This window comes from Protopterus annectens, chromosome 13.part0, assembly GCF_019279795.1.
Source record: "Protopterus annectens isolate FY-2018-M chromosome 13.part0, PAN1.0, whole genome shotgun sequence".
NCBI classification, from domain to species: domain Eukaryota; kingdom Metazoa; phylum Chordata; order Ceratodontiformes; family Protopteridae; genus Protopterus; species Protopterus annectens.
In genome coordinates this window covers 876,405,913-876,427,002 of record NC_056747.1, presented here as the reverse complement: position 1 = coordinate 876,427,002, position 21,090 = coordinate 876,405,913, and the positions used below count along the sequence as shown (strand labels likewise).

At 38.8% G+C, this 21,090-nt stretch overlaps 1 protein-coding gene across 2 annotated transcripts in view; it reads left to right on the top strand.

Annotated features, from left to right (window-relative positions):
* The window catches only part of LOC122787736, a 106,503-nt gene extending 85,646 nt beyond the window's left edge, over positions 1 to 20,857 (top strand). For both annotated transcript variants that reach the window (XM_044054600.1, XM_044054599.1), the window contains exon 2: positions 19,286 to 20,857. In XM_044054600.1, coding sequence (XP_043910535.1) covers positions 19,353 to 20,525 — 1,173 coding nt within the window. In that variant the 5' untranslated portion in view covers positions 19,286 to 19,352 and the 3' untranslated portion in view covers positions 20,526 to 20,857. The remainder of the gene's footprint in view (positions 1 to 19,285) is intronic.
* Positions 20,858 to 21,090: the final 233 nt, after the last annotated feature.

The following is a 21,090-nucleotide window of genomic DNA, read 5'->3' as shown; positions in this document are numbered from 1 at the left end:
CCATTAGAAGTCTCTGTGTTAACTGTGGCATGCACTTTGTCAGTATCTGACTGTAAGCCATCAGCAGTAAACAAATGACCATATTCTACAAATGTAACTCCAGTCTCATACATGGCATTGCTTAGCTTCAAACTGATCTTAATTAATCCTGCAGTTTGATCAATCTACTGCCATTTCTTGTTTTGTAGGAGTCCAGAGTAGAATGTCATCAATAAAGTTCATGACATTTCCCTGTCCTTCACTGATATTAACCACTGTATATTGAAATACCTCTCTGTTACCAAAATCTAAAAAGATAACCTCAATAACTTTTATATCTGTACTTACCCAAGAGCATATTATCCAGATTGTTGTGTCTTTCGGCTTTTCCTGGTTAGGGGTTGTCACAGCGGAACTCCAGTCTGCTAATGATTGGCAGTAGATTTTTATGTGCCGAGTTGCCGGCCGTGATGCACAACCTTCAACGAAGGTACACCCATTCACGCATTTCTCAACACAGAAGACGCTCTAGCTGAGAATCAAACAGGACAATGTCTTACTGTGAGGCGACAATGCTACCGCAGCACCACCACCACAGTACTGTATATTATCCAGATTAATTATCCAGATTAATCGATCATAATCCTTGATTTGCATCCATCGTGGGACATGTCTTCACTGGGCATAATGGAATCTACTTCTTCAACATTCTAAAGTGTGATATCCTCGAGCCCATTTGCTGAGATCCTGAGGATCAATGTCTTTCCTGACATTATCTTGTTCAACTATAGTCACAATGCTGCTGACACATTCACCAGGTTCAGTCTGCCTATCATACAAATACTTCTATTTACAGGCAATAAACATTCTGCATGGAGCACAGCTTCAGCTAATAGCTCAATATGATGCTCTACCTTCAGACATTCTAGGCCACTAAATAAATCATAGTAACCATGCCTCTCAACTGTCCCGATTTTTGCAGAATACCCAGATTTTTGCCTTGTATTTTTAATCTGTTCCTCATAAAATTTGTGGTTTTCTGACAAATCACTGAGGATTGAAGTCAGACTTTATAGCCATCAGAAAATGCATGCCAACACACACCCTGTTATTCTAGCAACTTTCTATGTTTATAAGAGCAATATTTAAAATCTGTCCCTATTTTTGGGCCTTTGTCCCCCCATTATTTTAGACTTCTTCCAGATTTCTTGTGCTAAGAGGTTGAGAGATATGATTGTAACTTTCTAGGGTATTTGTTTGGCACTAAAGCCCTGACTTTTATTTCAGCACTCCTGTCGGAGAGATATAAGGGGATGAAGCCCTGGATATGACCAAGATTACTTGAGTAAGAGTACTGACTCAGATTATAGAAGCTTTGAGCAGGAGAGCGAAGGAATGAGAAGAATGCTGGCTCACTAATCCTAGGATGTGGGTGGGGGGAGACACTGGTGGTTCTGATCAGTGTGGAGGCTTGCTGGTACCAGTAATGCACCATAGACTGAGGACAAGGGCTTGGTCTACCAAGCTGGTGATGGTAGCCAGTGATCTACATGGGGCAGGAGCATGTACACACATGGAGACTACATCATAGGCCTTTGCAGTGACAAGTGTGCCTAAGTCAAACATCATGGTGAGGAGGACTAAGGACATTCATAAAACACCATTATTGTTTGCATAAACTATTCATTTGGAGAGGTGGTAGAGATGCTGAGGTGTTCTCGGGTCTAACATCAGGTATGGTCCAGTCCTGAAACTTAGAAAACTCTGGACCTAGAAGGGTGATACCAGCCCCTCACACTACTCAGAAAAGGACATTCCTTGCTCCCTGAAATATGTCCCTTGCTCTCCCCAGAATACATGGATGATAATCCTGTCTCTTCAGTACTCTTGGCCATTGACAGTCTTACAAGGTGTGAAGTAATGGGGGACTGGGAGTGCTATGACTTGTGGTAGAGTATTACTGCACTGTAATAGTTCTATTAGAGAGAGAAAGACACATAAATGTTTTCACTTCTGGATCCAATTTTAAATTAATTTTAACAGTCTATAGTGGCTTTAGCTAAGGTATTTAAGCCTATATTAGAGATTCCAGTATGTAGCTGCACTGTATTTATTGCTGTTTAAGTGGTCTAAATGTTGATATTATGCTCTGGTTTCATTTTTGTGTACTAAGTGTATGTCAGGTTAGTTCAGGTCTTATCTTTGCATTGGGGCACTTCCAGAGCAGTCATTTCAGAGCTAAGGGTCTAAGAATTCCAAAGATGTTTTTCATATTGATCACTGCTGCTTTAGCCTTAGTGTTATATCCTCCCAAGGATATAACAGCTGGCCAGCTTCCAAAGCTTTAGGGTACCTTCCATGCACCCAAACTGTGAAGTAGCTTGAGCTGAGCTGACTAAAAGACAAGTTTAGGGAGAAAGCCTTTCATTGCTTTCTTGCCACTGAAGTTTAGGCTCCCCTGAGGCTTGCAAGGGTCAATGGTCAGCTTGTGCTTTCCTTAGCTGGGCAGATAAGTTCCCTTTGGGGAAAACCTTCAATTTTCTTATTTTTTACTGATTTTTTATTACTTTCCTTTTCAGGAAAGTTATTTTAAAACTAGGAGTATTGTGTGTAACATATTGTCTCTAAAATGTAACATACTTTTAAACAGAGCACTCAATGTTTCTGTCACTTTAAAAGTACTGCTAACTAACTAATAACTTGTGTGACAAAACTGTGTTCATTTTCCCACTGTGAGGCCACCATAGTGTTTGAACGTGCTTTTTACTGTGTCTGGTTTTTTTTTCTTTTTTGTCAAGAAAGGTAAGGTTTGTGGACTGGTAGTTTTTCTGGCATTTGTTGCTTGTTTTCCCCAGAATAGAGGCACAATTTATGGCTTGACCATGGAACAGATTGTCAGTCCTATGGTTGATCCTTCTTCCAGTCACAAAAAAGAAAAAAGTTAGGCAAACAGCCTTTGTCACCACAACAGGCTAGCAATTTGCCACAGCAGCAGGTGGTTGACTCTGCTGTGGACATTTGTTTTACATCAGACCACACATCTTTTACCCTGGATCCCTGTGATGTAGCAACTACAACCACAATGAACCGATGGTTAGCCACATCCTCTGTGGCTGTTGGGGTCCCCTCAGTGGGCAAGGGATAGCCACTCTTTTTTTTCCTGAGAGAGGGATCAAGGAAGGTTGTGTCATAATGCTGTGCCTATCCCTGGGGAAGCAGCAGCTCCCATTAGTAATACAGTTGGCCCTATTTTTCATGTCAGAAAGAATCAAACAACAAAAACAAACATGTTACTACTAATTCTCAATTTTCTTTGATAGGAGTAATTTATTGGGACTGTCTCATGGTTTGATTCGGGCTATTAATCCTTCTTGTAGAGTAGCTTCTGGTAAAAAAAAAGGATACCGCCTTTCCTAAACAGACTCAAGATTCTGCATCTGAACATGAAGCTGCAGGGATATATTCAGGGTTCTGTCCTCAGACCTCTGATTCAGACTTAGAGGATAACTCATTTTTGATTCTCCCTGTGGGGTATTCTCTTTCTCTAAGGCTATTGCTAGAATGTCCCATTGTTTTCAGAGGGAAAACACTGAGGTTTCTTTGTCGCACAGAAAATACTATGAGTTGTTACAGAAGGATTTTCCAAACTCTACATCCATTCCTCCTGTCCTTTCTGCTTTAGAGGATGTGTGTCTTACTGCGTGTGATTTTCCTGACAGTCAGCCAGTTGTCCATAAAAAGATGGATAGGCTGTATAAAGTTCCTTTGTTTTTTTTTTAAATTTTGATACACTATTCCCAAACCTGATCCAGAACCTACAGCTTTAGTTGACTCCTCTACTGCTAAGCACTTCCATAATTCCAATCCTACTCTTTCTAATAAGGATGGGAAATTATTGATAGGTATGGGAAAAAGTATGTACTTCTGCAATTGTGAATTTCAGAATTTTAAATTGACAGGCTCATATGTTAAAGTTTATTCTGACATATTGTGAAAGTATAAGGAATGCTTTATGTACACTTTCTTCTTGTGAAGAAAAATCTGCTTTAAATAACAGTTTCTTCTATTGCACGTCACTACTTATTTTTTGCAGTATGTGTATGACTCTGTTGATATTTCTTTAGGGCTATGGCCAGTGATACTATTTTAAAGAGGTTTGCTTGGATGCATTCTCATAAACACCCAGATTTTGTAAAGAATGAGATTTTAAATTCTCCCTTGGATAGAAATTTAATGTTTGGCCCTTCTGCTGCAGGGGTGATAAAACATGTGATGAAATGGTCTAGATGATCTCTAAGATGTTTCAGCCCTCCATTATCAAATTGTCCAAGGGATTTTCTTTCTCCTCATTTAGTTTTAGCAAAATCACAATAAACCATCTCAAAAACTCAGGGAAACAGACATTTAAGAAGAAGTGGCAAGGAGTTGCCAAAAAGAAGTCTCAAACCTCCCAAAACCAAGGCCACTCCAAGTCTGAAAGACTGTTCAAAAGACCTTGTGACCCACCTCCCACCCCCATCCTTTTTTTCTTCCAAAAAGGCTGAATCTCCATTTTCTATTTGGCAACAGATTGTTTCAGACAAATGGATTCTGAAAATCATTTATCAGGGTTACAGATGGCATTTGGAGGAAATTCCTCCTTTCCAAGGAGTCATTCTTCATCCTGCAGATCATACTCTTACTCACACAGTTCCTCCTTCTGAGTTGGAGAAGAAGTTTTATTCAAGGATGTTCCTAGCTCCAAATAAGAACATGTTTGGAGAACAGCTCTGGCTCTTTCTTTCTTAAACCTGTTTATGATAATGTCCATATTCAAAATGATGTCCCTTCACAACCTGTTCCCTGTTCTTCCTCTTTCAAGTTTCCTGGTTGCACTAGATGCAAAAGATACTTATCATCACATTCCTATTCATCCAGACATTAGGTGTTTCCTAAGGTTTTGTGTGTCTGAGTTACATTATCAGTACTCCGTGGTTTACTATTAAATACCCTTAATTGAAATATGCAAATGTTCACATTTGTGAAAAATTAAATCAATTGCATATCAATTTGATCAAATGATCAAATCAAAAATGCCGACTCAATGCATTCGATGATAATGCCGAATGTCTAACATGTAGGCAATGTGTAATTTTCTCTTTAAAGGACAGTGCAATGTAAACTGTGTTTTGTTTTTTGTTTTTTTTTAATAATGCAGTTGTGCTCTTTGGAGTATGTGTTTGCAACCAATATAACCTGTAACTTCCTGGTTAAAAGACTGTGTAGTGTAAACCATGCTTTTTTTTCATACTGCTGTCATGCTCTTGGTGTTATGTGTTTGTAATCAATACCAACTAGGTGATAGTGGGGTCCATAATTAATAGTGATACCATTAATCCAAATAAATCTACATGTGCTCTATTTCTGGAAAAAGTAGACGTAGAATAGGACATTATGGATCTAGCAAAATGTGCAATTTGTGCGACCTTCTTGACTTCAATATTAAAGACATACTCATAGTGTAATACCTGCAATTAGAAACTACAGTGCTTTGCTACCAACTCCACAAAGCCACGTGGATTAAGCTCATCTCTTCTACTTAACAATTTCAATAAAAAACAATTCCCAATCAACCAAGCAACGTCATTTTGGTGAGGATGGCAGGCAACTGAGAGCTCTAGTTTTTATATCTTCAAAGTGATTTTGTTTTAGGCACATGGCATGCAACACATCATTGAGGAATAGTTGTTTTTTACCCAAGAGACTTCTTAGACATCTGTGCCATCTCTAAACACTATTCTGACTGCGGAGATAACCAATTGTGCATGTTTCAGATTGATTCCAAAATCTCAGCTCAAATAGTGGTGGTATATGCTCTGTTGTGGCACTCCTTATTCCATACCTACAAGGTCTGCCTAGTAAATAATTACGTTTAAAGAATTCACACAGAGATTTACCAAATTCCGGCATGTCCTTTTCTATTTCATTAACTGTAGGCAGAACATTATCAGGTGTTATGAAGGCTAATGCCGGAATCTGCTTACACAACGTGGCAAAATGCATATCATTCTCAGACTGTACAGTAAGACATAGTTTCTGTAATTGTCTCCAAATGATTTGACAAAAATAAAACCAACAGCTTTTAGAACTTGGATCTGGTAAAATATGCATTATGCTGTTTACTGCACCCTTTTCAAAATCACTAAGGACCATAGCAGGTTTCAATAACAATCCATGCTGTTTACAGAGCTCTAGTACTAATTTCCAGAAGTAATCATAAGTGTCTTCTGTCTTTGAACATAATAAACCATAAACAACAGGAATTACTTTCCCTTTAGCACTACCTTGTAGACTGCAGTGTATGGTATAGACTTGCTTACACTCTTGAGTGCTCAGTGGAAAAGTGCCATCCACTAATAGCACTTCACAATCACACATAATACGCAGATTTGACTCAGTTGTTATTAAAGCAGGTGGTGTTACATGAGATGAATTGCCATGATGTATAATAAACACACCACACTTAAGTGGCGACATTTCTGGGGTTAACTGTTTCAGTGAGATAACGTCTGATCCATGTAGTTCCCTACCTTTCCGACTTATTCTACGGATGCTTTGCTTTAAAACATCTGCATTTAGGAGACATATAACAATGTCTGTAGAGGTTGTTGCTATAACTTCAGAGACATTCCTACATGAGTCTTCACTAGTTGTTTCAGCATGTCTCTTAATACTAGTTTGAACATGTGCCTCTTCAAACTATGCAATACTACGCCCATGGAAGTGTCCAGTAGTTTTCAACAACTTCTCCCTGTCATTAACTGTTTCACTAACACAACGCCCCTTACACTTATCTTTCCCTTTTCTTCTGCAGCACAAGTATTGCTTAGTGTCTCTACACTTTTCCAAATAATATTGACAGCCCTCGACATTTAACATTTTCTTTCCTTTTTGCATTAGTAGCGTACTATATACTGATCCCACCTTGCTGGGAATAGTATCATGACTATCCGCAGAATTCATTGTACAGTACGCTAAGTAAACAAGAGAAAGTATTACCAACTGTTGCATTAGCATGTAACATTTGTTAACAACGAGTTACCTAGTACAACAGTTGCTTACTTTACTACTCGTATTCCACATATGTTTTTAAATCTCTGGAATGCAATTGTCAGGTTAATGATAATATATTTATACTTGACAGCTGCCTTGTACTCTCACAGGGGTTTCTGACACGGTTAAATGGATGAACTCAAGTTACCATTGTTCTTCAAGACAAAGACACTAGGTTAACAACAAGTTACCTAGTACAACAGTTGCTTACTTTACTACTCGTATTCCACATATGTTTTTAAATCTCTGGAATGCAATTGTCAGGTTAATGATAATATATTTATACTTGGCAGCTGCCTTGTACTCTCACAGGGGTTTCTGACACGGTTAAATGGATGAACTCAAGTTACCATTGTTCTTCAAGACAAAGACACTAGGTTAACAACAAGTTACCTAGTACAACAGTTGCTTAACTTTACTACTCATATACCACTTATGGTTTTTAAATATCTGGAATGCGATGTCAGGTTACTGATAATCTGTTTATACTTGGCAACTGCCTTGTACTCTCACAGGAGTTTCTGACACGGCTAAATGGACAAACTCATGTTATTGATGTTCTTAAAGGCAAAAACACTAGATTTTCCCATTTCTAAGTGGTCAACCATTGAAACGTCCAAGACATGCCGTTCGCACATTTGAATTTCGATACTTCCACTGTCATGTAAGTGACTTTCAATCATTTGATAGCAAACCATTCTCTGTATTACCCTTTGGACTATACATTGCACTAACAGAGTTCACAAATTGTCTTTCTTCAGTTATAGCTCATTGCAAGCTACAGAGTATCCACATTTTTCCATATTTAGACCACTTGCTTATCAATGCAGAGTCTTTTTTTTAAATGTCAGCAAGCTTTTTCTCTTGGGTAAGAGAACTCTTGCACAATCTAGGATTCCAAGAGAACATTCAAAAGTCTTTCTTGACTCCCTCACAAAGGATTGTGTTCTTGGGATGTCAACTAGACACCTCAGTTCAAACAGATTTTCTTCCACAGGAAAATAACAGATCTTTATTTAGATTGATTTTTAAGGTTTTCCAAAAAGACTTCAGTCTCATGGCATCAATGTTTCTTACGATACCTGTGGAAAGATTCCACATGAGAATGACACAGTGCTAACTGAAATCTTTTTAGTCCCAGCATCAACACCCTTTATTGCTTCGGATCACATTACTGGGATTTGTCAGAAGAGAAATCACTTGGTGGAGACAACAGATTTCCTTAAATCAAGGTCTCCCCTTCTCCCTCTCTGCTCCAAAACAGTCAGTCACCAGAGATGCTTTGGACTTTGCTTGGGGAGTAGTTTCATGAGAGATAAAAATGCAGGGTGTGTGGGACACCAAGGACATACACAAGCACATAAATATCAAGGAAATGCTTGTCCTAATCAAGGCACTAAATCAGCTTCTGTCCACAGGACCTCTTCAAAGTGGTTACAGACAATAACACAGTCATATGGTACACCAAAAAGAAAGGGGAATTGGGCCATACCCCCTTTGCAGACTAGCCATGTTAATTTGGGACATAGCTTCATAGTGCAGTCTCACTCTACAGGCATCTTATATTCCATAAAAACAAAACTGTATGACGGAAAAGCTGAGCAGCACCAATGCAGATCTGCATGAAGGGAATCTAGATCCGGGGTCTTCCAAGATTTGATCCATCTGTGAGGAGTTCTTCAAGTAGACCTCTTTGCCTCCTCTCTGAACAATAAACTAGCAAAATTCTGTTCCAGGAATCCATGCAAGAAGGCATGGAAGACAGATGCATTTTCTTTTCTTTGGACAAGAGTGTTCTTGTATGACTTTCACCCTTTACAGTAATATTCAGGGTACTTCTGAAGATTCAAAAGGAATCCACCAAGATTATTGTGTGAATCCCTTCTGGCCCAGTCAGCTGCATTTCTCCCTTCCTTTGGAGATGGCCAAAGGCAATATTACATTTCTCATGGAATGGATTTACTCACACAAGACCTAACATGTTTGATACATGCCGAGATCAATCATCTTCAATTGACTGCCTGGATGATAGGGTCTTAATTCCTATTAGGCACCTGTATTCTGAGGACATGCAGCAGGTATTAATGGAGGCAAGAAAGTCTGCTACTAGAAAATCATATATTAGTAAATGGAAAATGTTTTCTAATTGATGACAACAGCATAACCAGCACGCATTAGACCTAGTTGTTTTCTAGTTTTACAATATTTGTGTGAGTTACTATCCTATGGCCTTTCTTATACCTCTATCAAGATTCATTTATTGCCCATTTCAGCATGTCTGCCCATGCATCCTTCTCTTTCAAGGCATTCACATGTTAAAATGTTCTTGAAACGGGTTATGTATAAGAGGCTTCTAAATAAATTAGTGGCCCCTCCCTGGGATCTTAATTTAGTGCTAGAGAAACTAACACTTGCTCCATTTGAATAATCTAATCTGGCTGACTTGAGTCTCATAACATGGAAAACAGTTTTACTGATTGCTCTGACCTCTGTAAGAAGGGTATATGAGTTGCAAGCTCTTATAAGGTGTCAACTCATTTTCAACAAGAACATGGTTTCTTTGAGAATTAATACTTCTTTTATGCCTAAAGTGGTATCCGAGTTTACTTTAAACCAAACTATCCATCTCTCTGTCTTCTTTCCTAAACCTACAAATGAGGGAGAAAGGATACCACATACTTTGGATTTCCACGAACAACTTAGCTACTATTTGACAGAACTAAATCTTTCAAATCTTTGGATCAATTGCTCATTTCTTGTGAAGGTAAGAAGAAGGGATGAGCTGCATCAAAACAGGCTATTTCCAAATGTTATACTCACCATGACAAATCTATTCCAGGCAGGGTTTGGAAATTTCTTATACCACAGAAAAAAAGACTCCACAGCAACCCTTGACGAATTTAATCCACTTGAAAGATAAAATTCACAGTGACAAAATACAAAAACTGATGTACTAATCTCGTTCTCTCTAGCGCCTCGGCAAATTAGCCTTTACAGAGTAAAAGATATCCTTATACTAACTTTCAACTCTTCTAGGGTTTGGAAATTTATTTTTTGTTATTTCTAGTCTTGACCTTTCAGGGCTCAGCCCCCCCCTGCTGGTAAGAAATTTCTGAACGGCTTCATGTCCAGACTTGTCTTTCAGTCACCTCATTTTGAGCTGCTTAACAGTTTGTGCTCATGGAAGGTGCCTTGAACCTTTGGAAGCTGTCCAGTTGTTATATTCTTGACAGGATATAATGCATATAGCTGAGGCGACTGCAGCAGTGATCATTTGAACATCTACTGTTATGATAAGTTCAGCTTACTCAAATGTACTTTGCCATTTGCTGCTTTTTAAATGACTGTTGCATTTAATAGTTTTCATTTCATGATATAATTTTAAATTCATTTTAACAGTCCATATTTCCTTTAGCTAAGGTCTTTAAGCTTGTATAGGTGTTTCCAGTATATGGTTGTACTGCATTCTTACTGTTTAAGTGGTCTAACTGCTGTTATTAACCCTGGTTTCATTCTTGTTTACTGAGCGTATGTCAGACTAATTTAGGATTTGTCCTTGCATTGGGGGCAGTTCCAGGCCAGTCAGCCTAGAGCTAAGAGTCTAAGAATTCTAAAGTTGCTGTTTGCAGCAATTTTTTAAAGGACTGTTGCATTGTAATAAAAGAGAAAGACAGATAAGTGTTTTCATTTCTTTATCTAATTTTAAATTCATTTTTAACAGGCTGCATCTGCTTTAGCTACGGTCTTTAAGCCTGTATTAGTAATTCCAGTATGCAATTGCAGTGCATTTTTGCTGTTTAAGTGGTCTAACTGTTGTTTTTAAGCTCTGATTTCATTCTTTTGCACTGAGTGTATGTCAGGCTAATTCAGGACTTGTCTTTGCACTGGGGCACTTCCAAGCCAGTCAATTCAGAACTAGTGGTGTAACTGTTTTCTTTCCCATCCACCCTGTTGTCTACTACTGCTACTATTACTAGCTGTCTATATTCCTCCTGGTGCTAATACCAAGGAGGCATTAAACATTCTGATCTGTCCCTAAATGACCTACAGATTAAGAAACCAGAGTTTGCTCATATGATTGCAAGTGATTTCAAGCAGGCTGACCTGAAATCTGTATTATTCCACTACCATCAGCATGTGAACTTTGCAACAAGAGGGGGGAACACTATGCATAAGGTGTACACAAACATAAAGTTGGCCTACAAAGCAATACCTTATCCACACCTGGTCAACTCAAACCATCTGGCCATCATGCTTTTCCCACATATAAACCATTGCTAAAAAGGGGCAAACCAACAATCAAACAAGTAAGGATATGGCCTGAGGGAGCAGTCTCGTCACTGCAGGACTGTTTTGAATACAAGGACTGGTCGGTGTTTAGACCGGCAGCTAAGAAGAGCCAACATATAGACTTGGAGGATTATACAGAATCAGTGATGCCCTACATTTTAAAATGTGTTGATGATGATGTAACAATCATCAAAAACATCACCATGCATGCAAACCAGCAAGCCTGGCTGTCTGGTGAAGTATATTAGCTCTTAAAATGACAAAATGCTCTAAGAGAGGCCAGAGCAAATCTAAGTAGAGGTATAAAAGAGGCAGAGGACCTAGAGACATAAAATTCAGGGATACTTCTCTGACCAAGGGGATTCCAGATGTCTCTGGCAAGCCATGCAAGCAATAACTGACTACAGGCCTGCATCCTCTCCATGTGATGACAACACAGAATTTCTGAATAAACTAACCACCTATTTCAGCAGATTTGATATGGATAACAACACTGTGGCAAGTAAGCTGCCTGTCAAACAGGGTGAAGAGGTGATATGTCTCAGCACGTGTTCTGAAGACCTTGAGGAGAGTAAGCCGAAGAAAGGTGGCTGGTCCTGATAATATTGTGGGAAACATTTTTAGAGAATGTGCTACTCAACTGTCCAGTGTACTGATATTTTCAATATATCTCTGCATCAAGCCATTGTACTTAAATGCTTCAAAAATATGACAGTTATCCCCTTACCCAAGAAATTTCAATCAACAAGTCTAAATGACTACTGTCCAGTTGCTCTTTCATCTATGGTAATGAAGTGTCTTGATCTGCTGATTAAGAATCATATCCATTGAAATCTACCTGCAAAACTGGACAAATTACAATTTGCTTATAGGTCTAACCACTGCATGGCTGATGCTATAGAGATAGCACTTCATGAATCCTTGACCCATCTAGAGAACAAGAGTTGCTATATTAGTTTGCTGTTCATCAATGTTCTGCCTTCAATACTGTCATCCCCCAGAATTTGATGTGAAGCTGATCCAGCTGGCATCAACACCCCCCCATGTAACTGAATACTGTAATTTCTCATAAACAGACCCCAAAAGGTAAGTGTGGGAAACCATAGTTCAAACTGAGCACGTGTGTCCACAAGGTTGTATCCCAACTCCTCTACTATTCACCTTGCTGAAGCATGACTGGATGGCCAAGCATGAATCCAAAAAAAACATCATCATGTCTGCAGATGATAACCGCTGTTGTAGATCTTGTCAGGAATTGAGAGGAAACACCAACAATCTGGCCTTAAATGTAAGCAAGACCAAAGAATTAATAGTGGACTTCAGGAGGACACAGGAGGTACTTCAACCTCTGGAGATTAAGGGTGTGGCAGTGAAAACAGTAAAAATAAACAAGTCCCTGGGGGTGCATATCTCCAATGACTTATGCTGGACGACTCACATTAACCACACAGTGAAGAAGGAACAACAACGTCTGCACTTCCTATAGAAACTGAGGAAGGAAAACCTGGCATAGACCATCCTCAAAGACTTCTATAGGGAGACCATCGAGAGTATCCTCACTTATAACATAATTTATTGTATGGAAACTGCAAAGCATCTGACTACAAAGCTCTCCAGAGGGTAGTGAAGGCAGCTGAAAAAATCATTGGTTGCTTGGTCCCATCCATTGATGAGCTGCATGAGGCTAGGTATGTGGGAAGAACTAGAAAGATAATAGATGACTCCACCCATTCTGCGCATTTCATGTTCTTCTACCTCTCCTCAGGTAGACGATATTGCAGCTTACACTGCAAAGCATCTAGACTAAACAGGAGTTTCTTCCCTCTATCCATAAGGCTGCTGAACTCAAATGTCAAGCATGACAGTAGATAACAGGATCAATATGCCACAAGCTGTGGTATATACTGTCTATAGTAACTATTTGGCAATTGCTTAATAACTGGAACAGTTAGCCGATCTCATCTATTACTATTAGTGCAATACCCAGAGTGAGTCATCACTCCATATATGTGCAATATGAACAGAGTTTATCAAACTACTAATGTGGATGTGCAATATCCTAAGCAAATCATAGTTGGAATTCTTAGTCCGTGCAGTACCTACTAGTATAATATTCTCTAATGTCTTATTGTCCAATATGTGGTAAATTTATGTCTTGTCAAGTATCTTAATTATTACTATATGTGAATCTCTCTTGCTGCCTTCTAATTATATGTTATGTTATGTCTTGAACTTGGACCAAGCAATGGAATTTCATTCAGCTGGCACTGCTAGGTACATCTGATCGACAATGAAGTTTACTTTGACTTTGACTGTTGTAGTTGTGTTGTTAAACCTAGTGTATCTTTTGTTGCCTGTCCCTTATGACTGAGAACATAATTCCCCCTTTCCCACTTTCTGTTTATTGGCTGTTGACAATATGCATATAAGTTTCATTTTGCAAAGTTTTTCCCCTTAAACTACTCACTAAGCTAAAAGACCTTTTATAAAATTGCTTAATATTGAGTGTACTGATACTGTTTGCATTGATTTTAGTATCAAAATAGTGATTGTTTTACTATAATTAGTTTATTGGTTCTTGCTGGTGGCAGAAGAAGAAGAAGGTGTGCAGCCTAGTTGTTTTGTATTGAAATTTAAATACTCAGTAGCAAGTCCACCCAAGCATTATTCTAGAGCCAAACTCCAAGCAGTTATAGTTACCCCTGCCCCTAGAGTCATTCCTGTCGGTATTATGGACCAGCACTTCCCCACAACTTCTCCAGCCAGCCTGATTGAAATGGGTATCTTGAGACAGTGTAAGAATTGTCTCATGCTGTCTGAAAATTATCTATTATTCCAACAGCATAACACAGTGTGTGAGAGAACTACATATACAATATCCTTACAGGCAAAAATCTCGCATACATTAAACTCAGACACCAAAATCGTCAGCAGTACACCATACATCACACCTCTCCAAGGCCGTCACAATACATATAATTGATTATTTGCTGAGGTTCTAAAGACTAACTTGCCTAAACCTCAAAGACCTCCAAAACATAACAGAGGCACAAAGCACACTCAACATATTAAGCCTACTTCTCACATAGAACAAGGAGTCCCAAAGTCACAGATGATGAGCTCATAAGGCAGCATCGACCCAACCAAACATTCTTGCTATAGGTGACTTCATTGTAAGACGTACAGATGTGCCTCTTACCAGGCAGAGCAAGGAAAGAGTGACAGCTAGTTACATGTCTGGTGTGAGGATCCATCAAGTCACACGTACTCAAGACCTTGAACAACAAATACCAGTAGGACTCTGTCATAGTTCATGCTGGTGTCAATGGCTTGAGGTGCACCTCCCTGAACTATATGAAAAGAGACATGATGGAGCTCTCAGACTATGTGTCCAAGACATATATGAGCCTGGCATTGAGCAGCATTTCACCTTCTCCAAGGATGATGCCACAATATGAGCAAAAAGTAATTGCCTTCTATAATTGGTTTAGTTTTTGTTGTCATTCATAGGGGGTCAAATATCTGTCATCCTGGGAGGAGGATATGATCAACAGACCACATTGCTTCACCAGGGATGGCCTGCATGTGTCCCTTTTAGGGTTTTGATTATTGGTAAACACATTATCCTCCCCCATAGTTCCTTTTATAGGCAATACCAACCTGATAAACCTACCAACATAACAAAACAAGCAAAGGGAAACATGAAGGTGTTACTGATCAATTCTAGGAGCCTGAATAAGAAACTTCACTCCCTACAATCCTTTCTCAACCTGGAAGACATTGACTTCTGTTTAGTGATTTTGACATGGTAAAATAGCAGGGAGCACTATGGCTGTGCAGGGCTGTAATGCTTTCCACTTGCTTAGACCATCTACTGAGCAGGAGAGGGAAAAAGGTGGAGGTGCCTCACTCCACATCAAGAAGAGACTCACATCAAGGATGGTAAAATAGCATGATGCACTAGAGCTTTTTCCAGTCCAAATAACTATCAGAAAGGTCCTGTACCATGTATTAGCCAGCTATAGAACTTTGTCTATAACAAAAGAAAGACACAATGCCTATCTACAGGAACTAGAATCACTCAGTATTAAACCCAATACCATTTTTGTAGGTGATCTAAACTATCCAACAGGGAAACCTAGACAACCACCACTAGTGCACAACTACAGAGATTCCTGGACTTTGTCAATACAAATACCCTGGAACAATTAGTCAGAGTACCAACTAGGGGGAATGGCATTTTGAATCTTGTCTTTACTTATATGGGAGCATCTTGCACCATCCCTTGCATATGTTCATTACTTGTTAGGCACAACCATAAAGCAGTCTCCTTCAAAATAAAACTGAAACTGGAGATCCCTTTAACCCAAGGTACCCTTAGAAATGTCTTTAAGATAAACTACCTACTCCTAAGTGATATATTGTGAAGATTCAAATCCCACCAAACCCAGTGATTGCACTGAATATGCATAAATGTATAACACCACAATGTACAAGCCTGAGGCTAAAATAGATACCCAAGCCAAAGATAATCACAAGTCATTTTTTATTTATGTTCATAATCTCAAAAGTACAACAACAACATAGCAATGTGCTGAGTTGATTGTGGACAATGTTACCTATACTGAGGCTAGATATAGTGAACCTACTGGATGATAAATTCAGCTCTAACTTTACTTCCTCTATCCCCTCTGTCTGTCCATCAAGACATTCCTAAACTGGCTCACCTCCAGCTATCACACAAAATCAAGTCCTAAAAGTGCTATCAAAAGTTAAAAATACTGTATTGATGGATTCTGACAATATCCCTAGATGTATCTTGAATAGCATGAAGAATGATTTAGCCACATCCATAACAGCCCTGTTCAATCTCAGCCTCCATACAGGTTTTACACAATTGAATGGTGAACAGCTGCAGTCATTCCTCTGCATAAAGGAGGAACATTCACAGACCCAGATGACTACAGACCCATAAATCTGACCAGCATCATATGCAAAGCATTGGAAAGGCTCATCATGGAATTAATCAATTAGGACATAGCGAACCTCCAAACACTGGACCCATCTCAGTTTGGATTCATCAAGGGCAGGTCATGCTTACTCACCCTTATGGATTTTTTTTGAAAAGGTCACCACAGCAATGGATGAATGCAAAAGGGTGCACAACTCATACCAAGACCTGGACAAAGCTTTTGACACAATTCTCCACTTAAGCATAGAAGAAAAACTAACTAAACTGGGAATAAACCACTACATCACTCACTGTACTGCCAACTGGATAACATATAAGAAAGAGATAATCAAAATAAGGGAAATTACCTCCACAAAGACACCAGTCACTAGAGGAGTCCCCCATTGTTCTGTGATGAGACCTCTCCTGTTTGGAATCTACTTTTCTGTAGTAAAAGCTAGTACTAAAGGGCTCTGACTGACTAAGGTTTTAGATGACTGCAAGCTAGGAGCAGTCATTGAAGCTCCAAATGACTTAGCCATCCTTCAGGAAGGTTTGAGTCAAATAGATAAATGGTGCCAAAATCATGGACTGAAACTAAATGTCATAAAATACATTATTGTACCCTTTGGGCAGTCATCCACCACAGGGAACTATCACATTTACAATACACCCTAAACAGTTGACCCATCTGTTCAGAATTTTGAAACTTATGTTGACAGTGACCTAATTCTTGACCAACATGTGCCTGTTGTTGTAATAAAGTCCTTCTGTATTGTACAGCTTATAAACAAAGGGACTGTGTCTAGATCTAGGAATGTCATTGATCCCCATTACTCAGCCCTCATTAGAATAGTCATTAAATATAATGCCCCCTTGGCATGTATCTGTCCAGACACTTGCAACAACTGAAACACCCACAGAGATACCTTACTGAAAGGATACAAGGCCTAAACATCATGTCCTACATGGATAATTCAAAGCCCTGTCACTATACCTGGTATCCTAGTATCCTAGTATCCTACAGACTGTTAAGAAATGACTTGTGTCTGACATACAAAGCATCTTCTGACCCATTACTGATGTAGTTACTACACGTCAGCAAATCAAATTGCATCAGAAATGCTCAGGCTATGGATGGAAACCTCTTCTAGAACTATGAAAAAGACTGATAGTCAGCAGGCATAGAAAACAAAACATTCAAAAAAGAAGAGTTGACAAGGCATGTGCTTGCTACACTATGTCAGGATGATGGCATCAGAAAGGTATGCTGGATGTAACCAAACTAGGCATTTGGGGAAGACTGTTTGGAAAGAGTAAAGACTTTCTCTAAACCACACATTAAAGCATGCAGTGTAGCCTTTGAGGAACCACCATGCCTACAAGGGGTATGGCCACCACACCCACACACACACACACACACACACACACACACACACACACACACACACACACACACACACACACACACACGCACACACACACACGCACACACACACACACACACACACACACACACACACACACACACACACACACACACACACACACACACAAGTTGCCAATCAGCTGCAGTATTGAGATCACTCCTGGATCACTCCATGCTCCCTCCATGGGCCACAATCCAGCCTGGTTAGCTGCTGAGGATATTCCACCTTGAGTGGCAGGACCGACCCAGGAAAGGGAAACATCAAGCTATCAGTTGAGAAAAGGAATAAAATCAGTGGTGGCTGCTGCATGCATTACTATGATATCACATCTGTACAATGTAACAGAGCTGAGGTATGTGTAGATTTGCATAACTGCAGAAGAAGATGAGTAGTAATCACCAGTACAGCTATACCATTGTACATACTTGCACTTTTCCTGCTAGTTTCTTTACATTGGCAATATAGAAGTAAAATTAGTACTGGCTGCTGTTTGTGTAATGTAACCCTTTAGTGATCATCTGAGAGCTGTGGTCATGTTTGAAAATTCAAGAATGACTGCTAATTGTTGTAGCCATAGTGATATCAAAAAATGTGTTTTCTTATCTAATATTGTGAAAGGCACAGTTTTTGAACAATTTGGGCATATATAAAAACCCAAAACCTTTTTTGGACTTGTTTCCACTTGCCCCCCACACAATATATATCTGGTTGCCAATAGCCACCATTATTGTGGATGCAAATATAGATTACTGAATATTAAAAGCTGGTGTGTCTTCTCTGTCCCTAGACTAAATGCTCATATGCTCTTTGATGTGAGGATACAAGTTTGTATTTTATTATTCTGGTAACATTTTAACAAATCAAATTTATGCCAACTTATCATACATTGTGATCCAGTCGACCATCGAGGAGCCTAATCTAATTTCCTCAGAGAACTGTTTGGTTAAGTGAGTCACCCAGAGTCATGCAGCTGACAAATGGAGACTGAGGAAATAAAACTCTGGACTACAAAAAGCAGCTGATTAGAAGTCCATAATAATAATCATCTGCCCTTACTGCCAGATTAGAAAGTTCTCAGAAAAAAAAGTTGTAATCTAAGATTAGTAAATGATTGTTTATGCTTTCCATAAAGTGTGCAGCCAGATGGATATGGTTGTAGCTGATCGTGTATTACAGTGATGATATTGCTTGGTTATATTGTAGTTTATGCTAAATTCTCCCTCTCTTTCTCTCTCTCTCTAGCTTTTTGTTTACATACTCCCTTTTCAGAGATCAAGGAAACAATTTTATAAAAATATAAACATCTCTCTATGAATAGAAATGCATTGAAGCCAAAAGGACATGATACAGTATGTGATTCTAATCAGAAAATACTTTCATTAGGTATTTCAGTTTGTTATTCTGGCTTAATGTTTTCAGGTTTTTGAAATAAAGTTGAGCTACTGTCAGCCTGATTAATTGATATGGTAAACATGTTTAAACTATTTTAAAATAACAGTGCTATAGCATATTTAAACCTCGTATTATCATTTTGCATTTTCAGGCGCAAGTGTCAGCTATCGTATCACTGGAAGTGACATCACTGCAGATTGTGAGCTTGAGAAGTTAACATGAGTGAGGATCTGAACAGGTTTTTGGTTGACCATAAAGAGAAGATAACTTCTGCTGTAGAAGTACTCCAGCAAGGATGTGAACTTCTATCCAGTGTAGTGGGGGACATTTTTCCAATTGTTGGTATGGTAGCTCCATTTGTAAGCCTAGCGCTGGAATGTGTGGAAAGTGAAGAAACAAAGTATGTGAAAACACAGCTTCAAACAGTGCAACAAAGTCTGAATGCATTTGTGGGACATCTTGAAGACATTAATAATGAGATCACAAAAAGTTTAATGGACATCAAATATTTTAAAGTAGAGCGTAATATCAAATTCCTTTTTGGAAAACTAATGGATATTGCAAATGCTAAATCTGTTTCAGTAAGACAAAAAGACAAGTTTGTCTCAGCTTACGAGTACCAGCCAACTGAGTATGATCTTGACAAACTCTTTGATGCAGTGACACAAAAGGAATCCATTCTGCAAACCATAATGGATTACAACAAGAAACACCGTCGAGCTCTGGAAACATTTTTTACAGGGATTCTACAGCTCTTCTACTATGGAATAATTGTCTCTGTGGCTTACAAGGCAATACAAGGAGAACAGTACACAAGCTTTCAAGAGGAATGGCGCATAAAGATTGCTGAGGTACAAGACAAAATGGCTTTACTGATTAATGAATGCATAAATGGGTTTCAGCAGCAAGCAAAAGAAGACATTGAGCACATTATTACAAAAGAAAATGATGACAAACAAGATCTTATGAAAGACATATTTGAATTCCTCAAGGAAAAGTATGACTGGATACATTGGTCTGTATATTCATACAAAGCCAGTGAGCACACCAACAGCCGCTTGTTTTCTTTATTCTACAAGGAAAGTGATTATCACTATGTATTAGGAAACAATGTTTTTCAGTTTTCTGAGGGTGATCTCACATCAATTGTAATTTCATACAGCAGTGAAGAAAAAACTATTGACAAAGAAAATGTACAGCAATTGATGGAAAACTACAAAAAGGGCAAGGGGGCAAAAGCCATAGTAGAATATTTTTACAGCAAGATGCCAGGTCATGTAATACATGCTGTTAAACAAAGCAAGGGTTCACACATTTTTTCAACATTTTCTGAAGAATGTTGCTACCTTGGGGAGTGGCAACAGCTAAGTTTGTGTATACATTCCGAATAATTCTGCTAATATGTTCTACTGCACTTTTGGACATTGCATTTTATGTACACGACTTCATTGATTTTATCGCATAACACTGGTAACTTGTACAGTATGTTAATACTGACTTGTTTTATAGTTAGAACAGAGTTATAAAAAGAGATTTAGAAATATTTAGTAATTTTCAATTTGTTTACATATCTATAAATACATATATCAACAAATTGAACAAAGCAAGAGTTCGGTTAACTAGCTATGACAAATAACCTATTATACAATTCCTCCCTATTAATATTCTAAAATGTGCATGCTGATTGGCCAGCCCAACCAGCGTGCCTATTGTAAATCCCACAATATACCAACGGAAAAAGGTCCGGTCGCCTGGACTTTTTTCCGTTGGTATAAACTGCCCGAAATCTTTTTTTTTGTACAATAAAAAAAAAGGAGAGAAAATGGAGACTTTCTTTTCTCTGTTGCTTCCTTTTCAAAGCCTTGATGTACTGGGTATGTGTGGGAACATAAGTTCAATACGCATGCGCAGTACATCAAAAAGCAGAATCAGTATACCACAACCGGCGGAAGAACA